Source organism: Martes martes (assembly GCF_963455335.1).
Source record: "Martes martes genome assembly, chromosome: 5".
Lineage (NCBI taxonomy): Eukaryota > Metazoa > Chordata > Mammalia > Carnivora > Mustelidae > Martes > Martes martes.
Genome location: NC_137892.1, coordinates 36276673 through 36295400, shown reverse-complemented (window position 1 = coordinate 36295400; position 18728 = coordinate 36276673). Strand labels below are relative to the sequence as shown.

Sequence of the window (18728 nt, the reverse complement as noted above, 5' to 3'; positions counted from 1 at the left end):
TCTCACCTTTTATTGCTTGATTACTGAGGCCTTAAAAAAATATTTTATTTTCTCAAGTCTCTCTCTTTGTTTTTGTTTTTTTTTTAACATTTTTATTTATTTATTTGACAGACAGAAATCACAAGCAGGCAGAGAGGCAGGCACAGAGAGAGGAGAGGCAGGCTCCCCGCCGAGCAGAGAGCCTGATGCGGGGCTTGATCCCAGGACCCTGGGATCACGACCTGAGCCAAAGGCAGAGGCTTTAACCCACTGAGCCACACAGGCACCCCTCAAATCTCTCTCTTTAATCTCTCTTCTATTTTCCTGAGAAGTAGGCCTCCTCTGTCATTATTCAGACTAAAAAATAGGTAGCTCTTAACTGCCTCCCCTTTTTTTTAAACGAAAGGACTATAATCCCCTTGTAGAAAGTAAGTTTTATTCTGGTCCTAATCTCCTTCCTCCACCCCTAGACATACATAGATTCCTCCTTTTTCTCTAGTCTTGGAAATATCGTATACTTCAAAATTTGGAAACCACAGTATATCCTCAGTCCTCTTCTTTCTAATCTTGCCTCCTTGGAAATTATATTAAAGTCCATTTCCTCAGTTATCCTCTCTGTAGGTTAATTCCTAAACCTCCATCTAATTCCAAACCCTCTTCAGCTCTTGACCTACATTTTTAGTTTTCTGAGGGGCACTTTACCTTGATTAACTCCTGTCACCTCAAATCCAGTATCTCTAAAACTGAGCTTATTTTGTCTACCTAAAGGCAAACTTCCGTTGACTTCTGTGTTCCTATGAGAAGTCAAATACAGTCAGGAATATCCAATTATACAAGTTAGCTCAAAATAATTTTGATGTCAACTTTCGTGCCATCATTAAAATTACAAATCTATTGCCAAAAGATACAAACATATTCTTACGAAGATTAAACCTCAGTAGTATTTAAAAACTAGCAGAGACCACATAGTATGAAGAATCATTCTCATATAATCACAGATTTTAAAATTAAAACTAGAAATTAGTGAATCCAACCTCCCCTGGAACACTAGAACTCCTGCACCTAGCAGTGAGATACAGTGCAAAGACGAAGAGCCCTGGAGTCAATAAAATAGGGATTTAACTCCACATTTAACTCAGAGCTAGACAATGTGAGCATTTTATTGAACTGTTACTCTGTTTCTTCATCTATAGAACAAATTAATGAGTCGATGCATACACATGCCTGGCACAGAGATGGCACCAGAGAAGGCATTCAAGAAACAGCAAAACTATTTCTTCCATGTGGAAGAACCCTATCAGAAATTTGACTCATGTGAAGTAAGTACTCTAGTTCTGCCTGCCGAAGCAACACAAACTATGTCTACTTTTCCTTTGCAGAAAACTCCTTCAAATGGTTAAGAGTCAACTATCTCCTAATTCTTTTCTTCTTTAGAGTAAAACAAAGCTAGACATTCAAAGCAGAATATCTGCTTGTAAATTTGGTCACTGCAAAATAATCAGCTAATATTAAAAATTCTAGTATCATTCATCTGTCAATCACCATGGTAATTAAGTGTTTCAGATAAAAATCACTAATGATACTAAAACTAGTAGATGGACATTTGACAGTGTGAGAAGAAACAGGTTATTTACCTAGTTCAAAGTATTTTCCCTCTAGAGGCCAATTATTTATTTAAAAATATGGCAACTGTACAGTGAAGAAACCTGAAAGATAACACCTTAACCAACTGATCAGAATTAACATCACCAGTAGTGGGACACTTTGTGCCTTCTGATATGAACTAAGAAAAGCAAAATGTCATTTCTTTGGTGGTTCGGCTGAAAATCTGTAACTCGAACCTAATCATGACATCAAATCTAAACTAAGAGACATTCTACAAAATAAACGGCCTGTACTTTTCAAAAATGTCAAGGTTATGAAAGACAAAGAAAAACTGAGGAAATGTTCTAGATTAAAAGTGAAGAAACATGTTACGCAAGAATAATGAGTGGTCTTGGTTGGACTAAAAAAAAATTCTCTAATGGCATTAGTAGGACAACTACAGACATTTGAACAATGTCTGCAGATTAGCGAATAGTATTGTTATCAGTATGAATTTCCTGATTTTGAAGATTTTACTTTCTTATTTAAGAAAATGTTCTTGTTCTTCAGGACTTCACTCTAGATTATGGGTAACGAGACAACTTACTCATAAGTGGTGGGGAAAAAAATACCACAAATATAGAGAAAGAAAGGAAAGAGAAAATAACACAAATGTGGTCAATGTTAACATTTAGGGAATATTAGTGAAGAGTATATGGAAATTCTTTGTTATTATTTTTGCCACTTTTCTGTAAGTTTGAAGTAATTTCAAACTGGTTTAAAAAATTCATGGTCACATCCACAGGGAATTAATTTCCCACAATCTTATTAGGTTAATAATTATAACCCTAGTTTCTTATAGGAAGATAGAGAGGTTAAGTAGTTATCAAAAAATAAATAAATGGTATAGCTGGAATTTGTCTAAATCTGAAACAACTCCCACCACACTAGTTTATATGCTCTCTGGGTATTCTACAACATTTCTGTGACATCATCAAAAAAAATAAATTTTGATAGAGGATTTTTTAAATTTTCTTTTAAACTAAAATAAAGAATCAAAAAACAAACTTTTTTTTAAGTTGTGGTGGAACAACAAAAAAATATGTTAAATTTTGGCTTTAGAGATAAGAATTGCTGCTGTTTGCCATGAGTTTTCCTTTTAGTTGTCAAAATGACATTATTTTAGTATGAAAATCAAATCATATTTTCACTTTATCAACTTGCAGCGATTGCCACATAAATTAATATAGTACCCCATAAGCAAATAATGAGGTATTGACAAATCTACATAAAATTCAAAAGAGTAACCTTCAGAATTTTGTCTTTAAAACCAAAGTTAAAATGCTTTCCATATGTAAAACAAAATAAAACAAAACAAAACCAAAAAGCGCAACTACCCTGAAGCTCCCCAAATCTGGGATCAGCAACATCTCTAAAATCTTAACACAACAGCTGTGTCCGGAAAGATCATCAATGAATTAGAACCCAAAATAAAAAGTTTTCAAGTTTAAAAATTATATTCAAGAAAGACCTCAATTATTTCTTCAAATTTTTATGTGTTTTGAAAGTTATTTAAAATATGTATCAAGATCTTAATCTTATCTCAGTAATGTCACCTCTACTAAGCTGCCCTAAAGAAATAACCTGAAGTACAGAACAAGTTATATGAGAGGAAAGGTTTACTGCACTATTTCAATAGAGAAATGATCAATTAAATTTTAGTACAACTACAGAGTAGAGCATCTACATAATGGAGCTGTAAAAAATTATTTTCATAAAAATTTAAAAATGTGCAAAAGAAAACATTTCTTCATATTAAACCATAATTGCCTCCCAATATGCATAGATGATGCTAACTAAATCAGCAATTCTGTCATCTGCTGAACCTTAGGAGGAATGACTTTGCATAAAGGAGACAGAAGACAGCAACAAGGAGCTCAGTAAGAGGGTAACAGGCAGGCATGGGGGAGGGGAGATGAGAGCACCAAGATCAGCAAGACCAGGACCAGGTGAGCCACTGCTTTTCCATAAAGTTTGGGAAGCCAGAACATGGGTTTTGGCGCCAGGAATGTTCAAAATGGAATTATAAACTGTTTGTGTGGCTGTGATGAAAACACTACTTCCTACCTCCACAAAATGGTTAATGAAAGTCTGCTCTGCACATAGAATTTTTTTGCCCCCCTGGGAAGTGAGAATAGGAAATGGTAAGGATTTCAAGGAGACGCTGAGTTTCATATCTGGAACAATCTGGAGAAGTACAAAGAAGTAACTACATACACAGAAAGGGACACTAAAGATACAGAGGAGGACTCAAAAACGTAAATTCTAGAAGTCTGCAGTTATCAGGGCATATGAATGAGTTTTTTTGTATCTTTATTCTTCTAAAATTTCTGTAATGGAATTTTAGCTAGAAAAAAAAAGAAAATAAATTCTTAAAAATATATCTGTGTAGAGATGGAAACAAAGGTAGTACCAAGCCGTATTTTCTTCAGAAAAAGTAACAAGAGATTAGTTGGACCGTAGATCTTTTCTACATCTCAAGACTAGCTGCTTCCAGAGGCCTCCTGCACGTCTGGAAGATAAATCTAACTGTAAGCCAAACCAATTCAATTCTGACCATTACATCATGAGACATAACAATTCTATAATCCACTTCATTTACAGGCTTCTTCTATTTGAAGTTCATTATTCTTTTTCAGCATAAAGTAAATAACACTTTCAGCATTTCTGGGAAGGTACAATTATTTTTCCATATTTTACATACAGAGAAGGATAACTATATTCTGATAATTCTTCCGATTTAATCACAGGTTTTGAAATTCTTCAAGTAATATTTATTAAGGACTCTTTTTTTTTTTTTTTTAAGGATTATATGAAGTGCTACATTTAAAAGTTAGAAACCTCAAACCAGGAGTTTATAAACAACTAGGCTATAAGGTGGGCTTCAAGAGAGTCAAAGGTCAAAGAGGAAAAGAGGTCACTACCTAGAATAAGTAGGAGGGAGTCTATGTAGGAAGTGACATCAGACTGAGCCCTGAAGAAGACTGACAGATGGGAAAATGTGCACACGTCTGAGAGATCTGAGACGCAGCTTTCATAATTTAGAATCATGAACAAATTCTACTCAATTAACAATTAAACATGGTAATAACATGTGTTACATACCTCCAGTCCACATCTAAGTCTTCACTCACACTGGAGTCATCCTCAAGGTTATTGTTCCCATCCAGCATAAAAGCTTCTGGCTGTGCAAATTCATTGGCGGGCTCATTACCCTCATCACTGCTGCTTTCATTGACTTCATTGTACTGTAACCAAGGAATCTCTCCCTCTTCCAAGGATGTCTGTTCCCTAATACAAACATTTTAAGGGAAGAAAAAAATATTATTTTGAAACACATTATAAAATTGCTCTCTAAAAAGAGTTCTATTTAGGGCAAACAGATTCTTTATTTTTTGAGTTCTAAACTCTTAGTACTTACATGATTCTAAAAGTCTGATTTCTTTAACTGCAAAGTTGTTTAAAAGGTAAGCACATTTGTTACAGGGTCATATGTATGTAGAAGTAGCTCCCAATTACATAAGAACCTATTTATTTGACATACAAATTACCTATGCTCCTGTATTTCCTCTTCGTGCAGAAAAAAAATAAGAAAAATTCATTCTAGACTATTTTAATTTTTAAACACTGCTCTTGAGGGTGCCTACCTGGCTCAGTCAGTTAAGCGTCTAACTGTTGATTTCATCTCAGGTCATGATCTCAGGGTTGTGAGACTGAGCCCTGCATTGGGCTCCTCGTGGAACCTGCTTAAGATTCTCTCTCCCTCATGCCTCTCCCCACACCCTGACACCCTCATTCCTGCTCATGTATGCTCAGTATCTCTCTTAAAAATGAATAAATAAGTAATAAAAATAAACACTATTCTTGAGTAGTTTCCCTTCAGAGTTGAAGTCCAAATTCTTCAGCCTGGCCTATAAATCCCTACATCATAACATGCTTTCTCTTTGGCCCTTTTCTCCAACTGTTACCTCTCACCATTCTTCCCCCTATTTACTTTATTCTTATTATGCTTTCTACCTTTGGAACACCTGGAGATCATTTCCACCTTGGGGCCATTTCCTCTACCTGAAATGTTCTTTCACCGATTTTGCACAGCTATTCCCTCCTGATATTCAAGTCAAAGTCAATGTCAGCTCCTCAGAAAGGTCTGTCTTAACCACTCATTTTAAGTAGCTGTCCAGTCACTAACCACATAACTCTGCTTATTTCCATTACAGAACTTACTTCCACTTATCATTTTCTTGTTCATTGTTAGTCTTTCTCTCACTAGAAAATAAGCTCACAGGAACAGGGACAAACAAACCAACTGTATAGATTTAAAAAAACAAAACAAAACAAAGAAGAGGGGTGCCTGGGTGGCTCAATGGGTTAAGCCTCTGCCTTTGGCTCAGGTGATGATCTCAGGGACCTGGGATTGAGCCCCACATCCGGTTCTCTGCTCAGCAGGGGAGCCTGGTTCCCTCTCTCTCTGCCTGCCTCTCTGCCTACTTGTGATCTCTGTCAAATAAATAAAATCTTAAAAAAAAAAAAAGAAAGAAAACAAGGAAGAGAAAAAAGAAGCATTTCAAAACAACAGAAAAAAGAATTATTCAGTAAATGACATTAGGACAACTAAGTATTCATCTGGAGGGAAGGAGGTTAAATCTCTGTCATTATTCACCTGTTAGCAAATTCTAAATCTACATTTTAAAAATGCATGTGCACCCACCATCATTTCTAAAACAATAAAAGCACTGGAAGAATCATGAGAGAAATTTTTACAAAAATCTCTGTGTCATTGTAACCATGATGTAAAACCTAGAAGCCACAGACAAGACTGTTAAATTACACAACTCATACATTAAAGAAAAGTATGGACACAAAGATCACACTGAGAAGAATTAACTGTAACACATGAGCAACAAAAGTTAAGGCTGCAATGACTAAACAAAAGGTACTTTATGAATTTATAACTAAGAAAATTATACCGGCAGGATTTTATTTATATTTATTTTATTTAACAGAAAATAGTGTTTAGTATATCAAAAGGAGGTTAATCATAAGAGCATAGTTCTGACAAAGATGAATTTTAGTTTTTGGATTTTAAGAAGAAAAATATCATACAATAATATATATTGTAAGAGCAGTTCTAATTAGAATTTTATTCATTCTAATGTGCAAATTTAACTATGGGGATAAAAACATTTATGAAAGAGATGTAGATGATGCCCACATATAAGAATCAACACATTTTAAAGACACAGAAATAGTATCTCTTTATACACCTAAACCCATACACGTTTCTTTAATCTCAGGTCCTAAGCAACACTTCAAAAATAACAGGTTTATAAGATTCAGTATCTAATATTGTCTGTCTAGTAAAATCAGAGAAATCAGCATAACAAAACATGCTTAATTTGTTGAAGGTTTAATACCTAATATATAAAGATAGTGGATATTTTCCTTTCATGCATTAGACTTAGGTCCAATGAAAAATGAAACCCAAAATGGATTTAAAATACAAAATCAAGAATTCCTAACCAATAGTTCTTTGTTTATACCTTTATGAAAGCAGTCACCATATTGTTTTATAACCTTTCTGGTGACTCACCTGTCTCCTCCCAGACTGAGAGTTTTCCAAAGGCATATAGTGCTGTCTCTCATCATTGTAGCTTCACCCCTTTGCAATAAATGCTTAGCACTTAATAGGTACTCTCTCTATTTGTGTTGCAAATGTTAAGAACAAATCCTTGAAAAACAATCTTTTAATAAATAAATACTTTGGGGATTAAGCCTGGAATAGTTCTTGGAAATTTTTGTTATTTCTAATGTACTCCTATAAAAAATGCTTTTCTTTTTCCTATTATACAGACATCAAAATGACTCAGTTACTACTCTGTACTTAGACACAGAACATAAAACTCTAATATACTGGTGAAAATGATTCAGTATAAGAAATAAATATTATGTTTTTTCAATTCAAAGAATAAAACTAAAATAAGAAATTATTCTGAATATAAGTAACTTACAACACTCATTAATACTCTTTTACCATATGAGGAATTCTTGGCTACATATTTTGCTTAAACATTTGATTCTGTCTCTAATGCCTCATAATAATGTAGTCACAGTAACAGAAAATAAGTAGTATACAGTATATACTTGCAATATATTACCTAAAGTTCACATCATTTACACAAAATTTACCAGGCTAGAAGAGTGGCACTATGCTGGGCCAGAAAGTTGGCTTGATATTTTTTTTTTTTTTTAAAGATTTTATTTCTTTATCTGACAGAGAGAGAGAAATCACGAGTAGGCAGAGAGACAGACAGAGGTGGGGGGGGTGGGAAGCAGGCTCCCTGCCGAGCAGAGAGCCCGATGCGGGACTCGATCCCAGGACCCTGGGATCATGACCTGAGCTGAAGGCAGAGGCTTAACCCACTGAGCCACCCAGGTGCCCCTTGGCTTGATATTTTAACAGAAGAAATTTTGCTCCTTACCCCCAACAACAACAACAAAAAGTTCTGACAAATAGGGTCAAAAGTATCTTTCATTTTGTGAGCTAATAAAAGAAACAAATATCTCTATAGGAAGGTAAGCATATAAGGTAAGTTCAAATGCTTCAGAAACCTTGAAAATATTTAAAGCAGTATCTTAGTCTTCTCTCTCTCTCCTTATACATACACATTTACACACACACCAGACATACCATTTGTAGCACATTCACAAAAATTTAGACCTTTCTTCATTTTGGTAACTCAAAAATTAATAAAATGCCATTATCATGTTATACAGTAATTTATGAGATTTAAAAAGATATATTATCTAATCATGTCTCCAAATGCTCAATTCTAAAAAAGAATTCCAGTAGATAGAAGATGTAGAAGCCTGTGCCTACCACAACCACCACTAAAGTCCCTTGGTGTTTCAACTGGAAAGGGAAATTGCCAGGTTGTCCTTTTGAGCACTCCCAGCACAGTGGAGGAAATGAATGCTGCTGCCACGAGAGGAAGCTGAAAATGCTTCAAAATGTATCCCCACAACCTACTTCCAGTTAAAATCCTAGGAGACCATCAGCATCATTGAATTTCTTGACTATGCTTTAACTCAAAGCTTCAGATAAATAGACTGATGTTCTCTTCATGATATATGATTAAAAATCCCCATTCCTCAATAATAGAAACTAAATTTAATAACATGTGAATAACAATATTAAAATTATCAAAATATATTAAGTCAACATGGAATATTTTAAAGAAATTTTCATTTAAAAGTTTTAGAATATGCTATTATATAACCATGCATCACAGAATCTTCTGAGAAATGAAGAAAATGAAAAGCAGACAAATCAAATAAAACCTCTGAAAATACTACTCCGACTTTACATTCTGAGTGGTTTCCTTTAGCTAACTGATCAACAATTTGAGTATCAATTATTTGGAACACAAAATTTAAACCTTTGGGTTAATGCCAACATTTTAAAGGGCTGAGGTTTTCATGAAATAATCTATATTATAAGAAACTTTATAAAATCCTGGACAGCATAATAAGCATTCCTAATTAACTGATATTTAATTAATTGGTTTGCATTTTCTAAGTCAAGATACATGTTAAGTAGCTGCTAAGCTTGAGGCATAAGCTCATTTTTAATAAGTCTAATTGTAGAGCATATTTTTTAAGATTTCAAATCCCTATCCTAGAATTAAAGTATAAAGGAAAATAACTGAAATTTGAATTAAAAAGTCAAAAAAGCTTCAAAAGGAATTAGAGCTTATAAAATTAATGGTACCCTGTTCCATGTCATCCAGTCACAAAGATGGAACCCTAGCACCTAATCTGAAGAACTATTTCTTTATTCTAATAAATAGAATAGTAAGGCAAAATACTAAATTTTATTAAAGCATTTTAAGAATATTTATTCACAAAGTTTGTAAAGTCACCAAAACAGCAGGAAAAACTTAAAGTAAAATATACAAGTGTGATACACTAATCTACATTCAAAAATACTAATTTAAAATTCTAATTTCAACACTGTCCAGCAATTATTTAATGTTTACCTAATGTTTGTTATCTAGCTTTCTCAAAGCCTATTTCCCACCTTTTCTTCTTTCCTTCAATTTCACAATCATCCTATCCTCCCCACTCGCAATATCTAGTAACAACAAGAATACGGCAGTCACCAGTGACTCATCTTTTCCTCTCACTACAGAACCTATAGACTTACCTATACCTGTACCTTCTCATTAGTTACAATGGCAGTCTCGGTTCCTAAAGGCCTTCTGCTTAGATGTGGATCCTAATCCTTCCCATCTTCTCAAAAACTCCACCTTTCCTCTAATTACTAGCCAGTTATTCTCCTCTGCAACATTCTATAAGCAAACAATCATGCTTCCAGTTTTGGGAGGTGAGGACATTTTCCTAGGCCCAACATCTACCTGTGGCTCCTTCCCTTTCTGAAGAAGGTATGGTGACTGTCTCTACTCTCTCACCTTCAATTCCCTTTAATTCCCCCCCCCCAAGTAAAATATATACCATCTATTTAAGCTATAAAGCATATTCTGTTTAACATCCATAAACCCACCACCCAAACCAGGAACTAGAATATTATCAGGGGCACCTGGGTGGCTCAGTGGGTTAAAGCCTCTGCCTTCGGCTCAGGTCATGATCTCAGGGTCCTGGGATCGAGCCCCACATTGGGCTCTCTGCTCAGTGGGGAGCCTGCTTCCTCCTCTCTCTCTGCTTGCCTCTCTGCCTACTTGTGATCTCTGGCTGTCAAATAAATAAGTAAAATCTTCAAAAAAAAAAAAAAAGAATATTATCAGTGACTAGCAAACCCCTTGTGTCCTACACCTATCCTATGCTCTGGCCTTGCCCTCCAGAGGAAAGTACTATCTGGATGCCACTGTCATTCCATTGTTTTCTGAAACAAGTTTTCACTAGTTTTGTATACTTAAACATGATATTTAACTTCTGCTTGTTTTTAACTTTGTGAAACAGATGTCATACACATTATTCTTCCAGAAACAACTGTTTTCATTCAGCATTGTATCTAAGATTCATTCTTTTTTTTTGCCTTTAAGTGTGGCTCATGCATTCCCACTGCTGTGTAATACTCCATGCATGAATACACCACTAACTTTTCTCCTATGAGTGTCTGGGTAATATCCAGTTTTATAGGTTTCATGAAAAATACTGTAATGAACATTCTTGTACACAACTCCTACACCACATGGGGAAGTTTCTCCAGAGTACACACGTAAAAGTGATACAGCTGATAGTCTACCATGCGCATGTTAAAATTATTACATAATTTCAGTGCATGTGACCTACTTCACACCTCAACAAGCATTCACATCCTCAAAACACCTGACATTGTCAAATTTCCTAGTGTTTGTTATTAACAAACACTAGGAAAATTTCCTTTACCTACCAAGGAAATTTGGTAGGTAAAAAATGATACCTCCTTATGATCTTAACATATACTCCCTTGATTACTCATGATCTAAGTACCTTTTGGTATTTTTACTTACCATTAATATTTCCTCTTCAGTGAATTACTTGCTCAATATTTTGAACATTTTGCAATTAGACTGTCAGTTTTTCTTCCTGATTTCTAGGAGTTATTTGTATCCTGCACATTAACAATTTCTATTCTATAAGTATATTCTACTAGTTTCTTTCTTTTCTGCTAGTTTCTGCTTTTTACAGCTTTTTCTCCTTTATTATTTTCCCATCGTATTTTATTTTTATTTTCCCATCATATCATGCCCACCAAGACCTCTACCACGATGGCTGCTAAAATGGTGTTATGAGCACCCTTGTCTTGCTCTTGATTTTAAGGGGTGAGGGTTTAATGCTTCATTACCAAAAATGATTACTACCGATTTTTTTTTTTGTAGATACCTTTTATCAGGTCAAAGAGATTCTGTTCTGATCCTAGTTTCTGAGTTTTTATCATGTTGAGGTACTGAACATTACTACGTGGTTTTTTTCCCCTTTATCTGTAGAATCTATCATATGATTTTCTCCTGTATTCTATTAATATGGTGAATGACATTTACGAGTATTTTTATATTAAAACACCTTTACATTTCTGGAATAAACTCAGACTGGTAATTGAGTTCCATCTTCAAAATATACACTTACAAATTGAGATTTCCAATTCTGTTTGGGATTTTGACATGCATTTAATAAAGATGTGGTTTTTTTATTTTTTTTTTTTTAAGATTTTATGTTTGACACGGAAAGAGCAAGAGAGAGCGAGAGAGCGCACGCACAAGCAGGGAGAGCAGAAAAGGAAGAAGCAGGGTCCCCGCTGAGCAGGAAGCCGGATGCAGAACTCAATCCAAGAACCCTGGGATCATCACCTGAGCCAAAGGCAGACGCTTAACCAACTGAGCCACCCAGGCGCCCCAATGAAAGCCACAGGTTTTTATTTTCCTTCACATACTCTTTTGGTGTTAGGGTTACACTGGCCTTTTACAATGATTTGGAGAAATAGCTCTTTTTCTTTCTCTTGTAGAGTGAAGTGGCATGATCCTTGAAAGTTTAGTTTAAGAGAATTAACTCTAAAACCATATGGATTAGTTGTTTTCTCCACAGTAAGATTTTATCTTATTTTTTTTTAAGATTTTATTTATTTATTTGACAGAGAGATAGAGAGACAGTACAAGCAGGCAGAGTAGCAGGCAGAGGAAGAGAGAGAAGCAGGCTCTCCACCAAGCAGAGAGCCTGACGTGGGGCTCAATCCCAGGAGCCAGGATTATGACCTGAGCTGAAGGCAGATGCTTAACTGATTGAGCCACCCAGGCGCCCCTTCACAGTAAGATTTTAAAGTACTGATTACATATCTGTAATACTTATATTATTATTCAGGCTTCCCATAAGTTTTGGTGAGTTCTATTTTCCTGGAAATTTATCAGTTTCTTCTAAGTTTTCAAATTTACTGGTACAAAATTCACAGTACTCTTTTTACTCTATGCAGTCTTTATTGTATTTGTGGCTGTGTACACTTTTGTATTTCCATTTTATTTATTTGTGCCTTGTCTTTATTTTCTTGTTCACTATACAACTGGATTATCTATTTTTCTTAATCTTTTCAAAGTATCACCTTCTGATTTCTTTGATCCTTTCTATCGTAACTGTTTTCTAACTTACTGAGTTATGTTCTTATCTTTCCTAATTCTAATTCTTATTTCCTTATTTTCTTTATTTTCTATTCCTTTTCTATTTTAAGTTAAATGCATAGTTCCTCCATGTTCAGGTTTTTTTCTTTTCTAACTTACGCACTTAGAAAGATAAATTTCTGTTTACCAATTTCACTGCATCCCTCAAATTTTAATTGTGGTGGTATTCTCATTATCAGCAAGTAGAGAGCAGTTTAAACTTCAGTTATAATTTTTTTGTCCTACTGGTTATTTAGAAGGATGAACAATTTAAAATGTATGGATTTTTAAAATTTTTATTATTTATTTTTAAGTTAACTGCATTGTGGTCAGAGAATATAGTCTGCAGGATACTGATTCTTTGAAATGTGTTAATCTGTGCTTTGTAGCCTACTACATGCTCAGTTTTTTGTGTTTGTGTGTTCCACAGGGTGGAGTGCTTGTTAAACCATCCCCTCACTTTTATTTTTTTTTAATGAATTACTGGCCTTTATTATTGTACGGTATCAATGCAAGTAGCTAATGACTACCATAAATGTTTCTGTTTATAGTCATACATTTCTATATCTAACTATAATCTGGGACATTTCCTTCAAGCTTTAAAATATTCAAGCATCTACTTATCCTCTACACTGCATGTCTAAATGGCACTTAAAACTTCCAGAAAGAGTTCTTACTTTCCATCTCAATGACAGTAACAACTACCCACTGCTCAAACCAAAAAACCCAGCCATAACTGATATCTCATTCTCCCTCATCTCACACTCAACCACTCCTATTATTTATAACTCAAAAATATTCTCAAACTTGTTTACTTTTTTTAATCCTCACTAGTCCAAGGGCTAGCCCAACTTCTTTTTTCTTTTATACTTTAATACCTTTCTAATTCATTCTGGAGACAAAGCAACTACAGTGAATCTTTTAAAAATTTGTGTCAGATCAATTATGCAATTATAACTGTCCACTTAAATCTCCCTGCTCTATGAATAAATTCCAGATGCTACATATCCTGCATAGTTTGGTACCTGCCACATCATCTCCTATCACTCTCTTTTCACTCCTTCACTTCAGCCCCACTACCTCTAAACATATCAAGCCCTTTCCTTTTTAATACCTCTGCTCTTACCTTTCCTTTTGCCCAGGAAGCTCTTCTCAACCATGAATTCTTATCTTTTAGATCCCAGCTCAAAAGTCAGTTCCTGAGAGAAGTACTCCCTGGCCACTCTAATTAATATAGGTGCCTATTACAGCAAAGGACACAGTCAACAAAGAGGCAACCCACGGAATGGGATAATATATTTGCAAATGACACTACAGACAAAGGGCTGATATCCAAGATCTATAAAGAACTCCTCAAACTCAGCACACACAAAACAGATAATCATGTCAAAAAATGGGCAGAAGACAGGAACAGACACTTCTCCAATGAAGACATACAAATAGCTACCAGACACATGAAAAAATGTTCATCATCGTTAGCCACCAGGTAAATTCGTATCAAAACCACATTGATTACCACCTTACACCAGTGGGAATGGCCAATATTAACAAGAGAGTAAACAACATGTGTTGGAGAGGATGTGGAGAAAGGGGAACCCTCTTACACTGTTGGTGGGAATGCAAGTTGGTGCAGCCACTTTAGAAAACAGTGTGGAGATTCCTTAAGAAATTAAAAATAGAGCTACCCTAGGACCCTGCAATTGCACTACTGGGTATTTACCCCAAAGATATTGAGGTAGTGAAAAGAAGGGCCATCTGTACCCCATAGCAGCAATGGCCACAGTCGCCAAACTTTGGAAAGAACCGAGATGCCCTTCAACAGACGAATGTTTAAAGAAGATACAGTCCATATGTACAATGGAGTATCATGCCTCCATCAGAAAGGATGAATACCCAACTTCTGTATCAATATTGACAGGAATGGAAGAGATTATGCTGAGTGAAATAAGTTAAGCAGAGAGAGTCAAGTATCATATGATTTCACTTACTTGTGGAGCAAAGAAATAAAACGGAGGACAGTGGTAGATAGAAAGGAGAAGTGAGTTGGGGGAAATCGGAAGGGGAGACAAACCATGAGAGACTGTGGACTCTGAGAAACAAACTGAGGGTTTTGGAGGGGCGGGGGTTGGGAGGGCCTGGTGGTGGGTATTAAGGAGGGCATGTATTACATGGAGCACTGGGTGTGGTACATAAACAATGAATGCTGAAACACTGAAAAGAAATGAAATAAAATAAAATGGAAAAAAAAACACAGGTGCCTATTAGTTGCTTTCTATCATATGAGTGTTTTCTTTCCTTCACAGTCATTATCACAGTTTGTAATTCATCAAGTTTGTATTTTGCTTAATACCTGCCTCTCCCACCACCATGTAAGCTTCAAGCTGGAATCTTAGTTTGTCTTGCTCATTTAATTCCAGAATCCAGCACAATGCTTGGTACATACTAAATCCTAAATAAATATTTGATGAATGAATAATTACTATCACAATTTAATAATACTTAGTAAACTAATATTGATTCAAGAAGATCAAACATAAAATCAGATGAGGGAAAAAACCACCATTTTCAATCACTGTCAAAACAACTACGTTCATAAATTTCTTTCTTTACAGATTTTCTAATATATTTATACCTTACAGAATTCATCTCATGCTGGAAATTTATACCTTTTGAGAAGTACAAATTTTAATGTTAGTCCAAGGTGAAAGTTATGAAAATATATGTACCAAAATAGATTTCATGAGAGACTAAAAATCAGAACTAACCAATTATCAGAAAAAACATTTAAATTAACAGATACTACCTCACAATAAAACACAAGCCTAGCTTTCATAAGAAAATACTAAAAATCTTTAAAATAAGCTATTTAAGTAAAATATTTAAACAACCTTTAAAGGAATAAATAAGATAAACATCAAAGGGCTAAAAAGAAGCACATATACATTGTTTTAGCCAAGCAAGTATCACACTTATAAGGATAAAAGACATAATCGCACTTACGCATCTCAAGGGAAAATCCTATGTCAAATATTAGCAAACAGAATCCAGCAGCTCATTAAAACAACAAACTATGACTATGTGATCATTTTTGTTTATTTCAAGAAACCAGGATAACTATCAGGAAATCTGGTAACAAAATAATTCCTTGGGCACCTGGGTGGCTCAGTCGGTTAAACTACTGCCTTTGGCTCAGGTCATGATCCCAAGATCCTGGGATTGAGCCCCACACTGGGCTCCCTACTCAGCTGGGAGCCTGCTTCTCCTTCTTCCTCTGCCACTGCCCCTGCTTGTACTCTCTGGCTCTCTGTATATCTCTGTCAAATAAATAAATAAATAAAATCTTAAAAAATATTGTAAAAATATTTAAAAAGATAATTTCTCATTATCATCAGGTCAAAGATGAAAAATCACTATGGTAATTTCCACTGATGCTTAAAAAAAAACTGATAAAATTTGACAAATATTCCTCCTAAAAACCTATCAAGTAATAATGGGGATATTTCCTTAGTGTGATTTAGAAAAAAAAATTGTGTGTGTGTGTCTGTGTGTATAAATCAACCTGTGTTGTTTTGTGCGTGTAAATCAGCCAGAATCATTCTTACTTGGGAAATATTAGAGCAAGGGTGATAAACCATGCCCATGGGTTATTTTCAGCCTGCCAACTGTTTTTATAAATAAAATTTTGTTGGAAGACAGCCACACCCATTCATTTACATACCGTCTTACAGCTACTCTTACACTAAAACACCAGAGTTGAGTAGCTGCAAAAGAGACCGGCACACAAAGTTGAAAATATTTACTATCCAGCCTTTCACAGTGTTAAATCTGACAACCCCTAGAACTAGAGCATTCCTATTAAAGTTAGGAAAAGACAAAGGCGCTTACTAACAATCACTGATTTCAGAGCTATCGTCAGCTGCAGTTAGACAGAAATATTAAAACTTCAACTTTTGTAACTTTCTCCATATCTGTGAATAAATCACTGATCTCCCTCTTGTGTCTACCTCTTCCCTCACCATCACCTCCACTGCAGAGCAACAGCAGCTCCAATTCACTCACACAACCTAACTCAATCAAAACATCTTTTATTTTTTTTAAAGATTTTATTTATTTATCTGACAGAGAGATCACAAGTAGGCAGAGAGGCAGAGACAGAGAGAGGAGGGAAGCAGGTTCCACACTGAACAGAGAGCCTGATACGGGGCTTGATCCCAGGACCCTGAGATCATGACCCGAGCTGAAGGCAGAGGCTTAACCCACTGAGCCACCCGGGCACCCCATCAAAACATCTTTTAAATGCCCAAGTTTTCTTTAACGCAAAGTGGAAATATATACTGTATCTCAAGAAAAGATAATGAAATTACTAGAATTTTCAATCTAATTGATCTTTGTAAAATACCAAAAGCATAACGAAAAAAAAAATCAGTAGGATTTACTGGTCCTACACAGGGCTTGTACATGCAAATTAACAGCATCCCCAACATCTGAATGTGATGGGATACAATTCTCAGACGATACACATAAAAATAATAAATCTCACTGTTAAACATACCCTTCTTGTAGAGACAATTCTTGGTTTTCTTCTTCAGGACCACTGCTATCACTCTGTAATTCAGGTTCATTCTCATCTTTTCCTGGCAAAGTTTCCCAGCTTTCATCACTTGATGACTGATCTTTTTCTGTACCAGAAAACCGATGAGGCAATGAGGCAGACCATTCTCCATCACTGCATTCTGAACTGCAAATTCAGAACAGAAATACAGTAACTGTCACTATTTGTGCATTTGTCATTTGGAGGCATCACAGTATACAGTGTACGACTATGCCACACATGCTTTATCAGGTGCCAAGTCAATTTTAAAAAAATATTTTAAAAGTAAACACAGAAATAAATACATTCAGCAGAATGTAACTTTTTCCGATGAATAAAGCATATGGCAAGTTACAGAAATGTCGATTCATTATTTTCTTCACTAAAGTAAGTAAATCCATGGTGCTTAGATACAGGGTTCTTTATTTTTGTAGACGTATATCTAAATAAAATTTTAAATATAATTTGGTAATCATAAATTAAATGCTTTCTGAAATAAATAATAGATTTATTACTCATCTACCCCAACTAAAACAACTTTCTAATTACATACTGACAACTGGGGACATATCCTCTGAATAAATTTCCACTATTACCATGTTTCAAAAGCTTAACTATTTTTTCCTTCCTTTTTTACAAAAGACTTTAAAGTGAAATGAGATTCAAATTCATAAAAAGCTGCACTAATTTTTACTAAAGTCTTTTGGTAGAACTGTGAACACAAAATAAATTTCACTGCAAGAAAATATGTAGATAAGGAACCAAAACATACTATAGAAGGGTTAATGAAGAACCTCAGAAAATGACTTTTGGTTATATTTTTAACTTTGGTTAATTTGGTTACATTTAACTACTCTTAAAATACAGTTATCTTGTACTTATTAATGGTGAAAATAAATCTTAAATGCCCTTTCCAACCATATCAACCATTCTGGTCAAGAATCCCCTTGGGGCACCTGGGGGGCTCAGTGGGTTAAGACTCTGCCTCCGGCTCAGGTCATGATCTCAGGGTCCTGGAATCAAGCCCTGCATCAGTCTCTGCTCAGCAGGCAGCCTGCTTCCCCCTCTCTCTCTGCCTACTCGTGATCTCTGTCAAATAAAGAAATAAAAACTTAAAAAAAAACTCCTCTTAAAGATTTCCCTTTGTGCCATTATTTTTAAGAAAAAAAAATTATAAATTTTAGTTTGTTTCTGAAAGAAGTGATAATTAGTACGAAATAACTTTTCTTTATGATGATGTATTACTAGTGGTTATATTAATAATGATATATTAACTAGACTAGTTAATGAGTTCCTCCTTCTATAGGCAGATAAACCGAAGAGATCAAAATGCTATTAAAAAAGAGTAGCACTAACGTAATGTAAGCTCT

General features: G+C 35.0%; 1 protein-coding gene across 2 annotated transcripts in view; it reads right to left on the bottom strand.

Moving 5' to 3' along the window:
* PJA2 (praja ring finger ubiquitin ligase 2) overlaps positions 1–18728 on the bottom strand; it is a 70160-nt gene that overhangs the window by 16912 nt on the left and 34520 nt on the right. For both annotated transcript variants that reach the window (XM_080804851.1, XM_080804852.1), the window contains 2 exons: positions 17320–17505; positions 4729–4914 (listed from right to left, as the gene is read on the bottom strand). In XM_080804851.1, coding sequence (XP_080660977.1) covers positions 4729–4914; positions 17320–17505 — 372 coding nt within the window. The remainder of the gene's footprint in view (positions 1–4728; positions 4915–17319; positions 17506–18728) is intronic.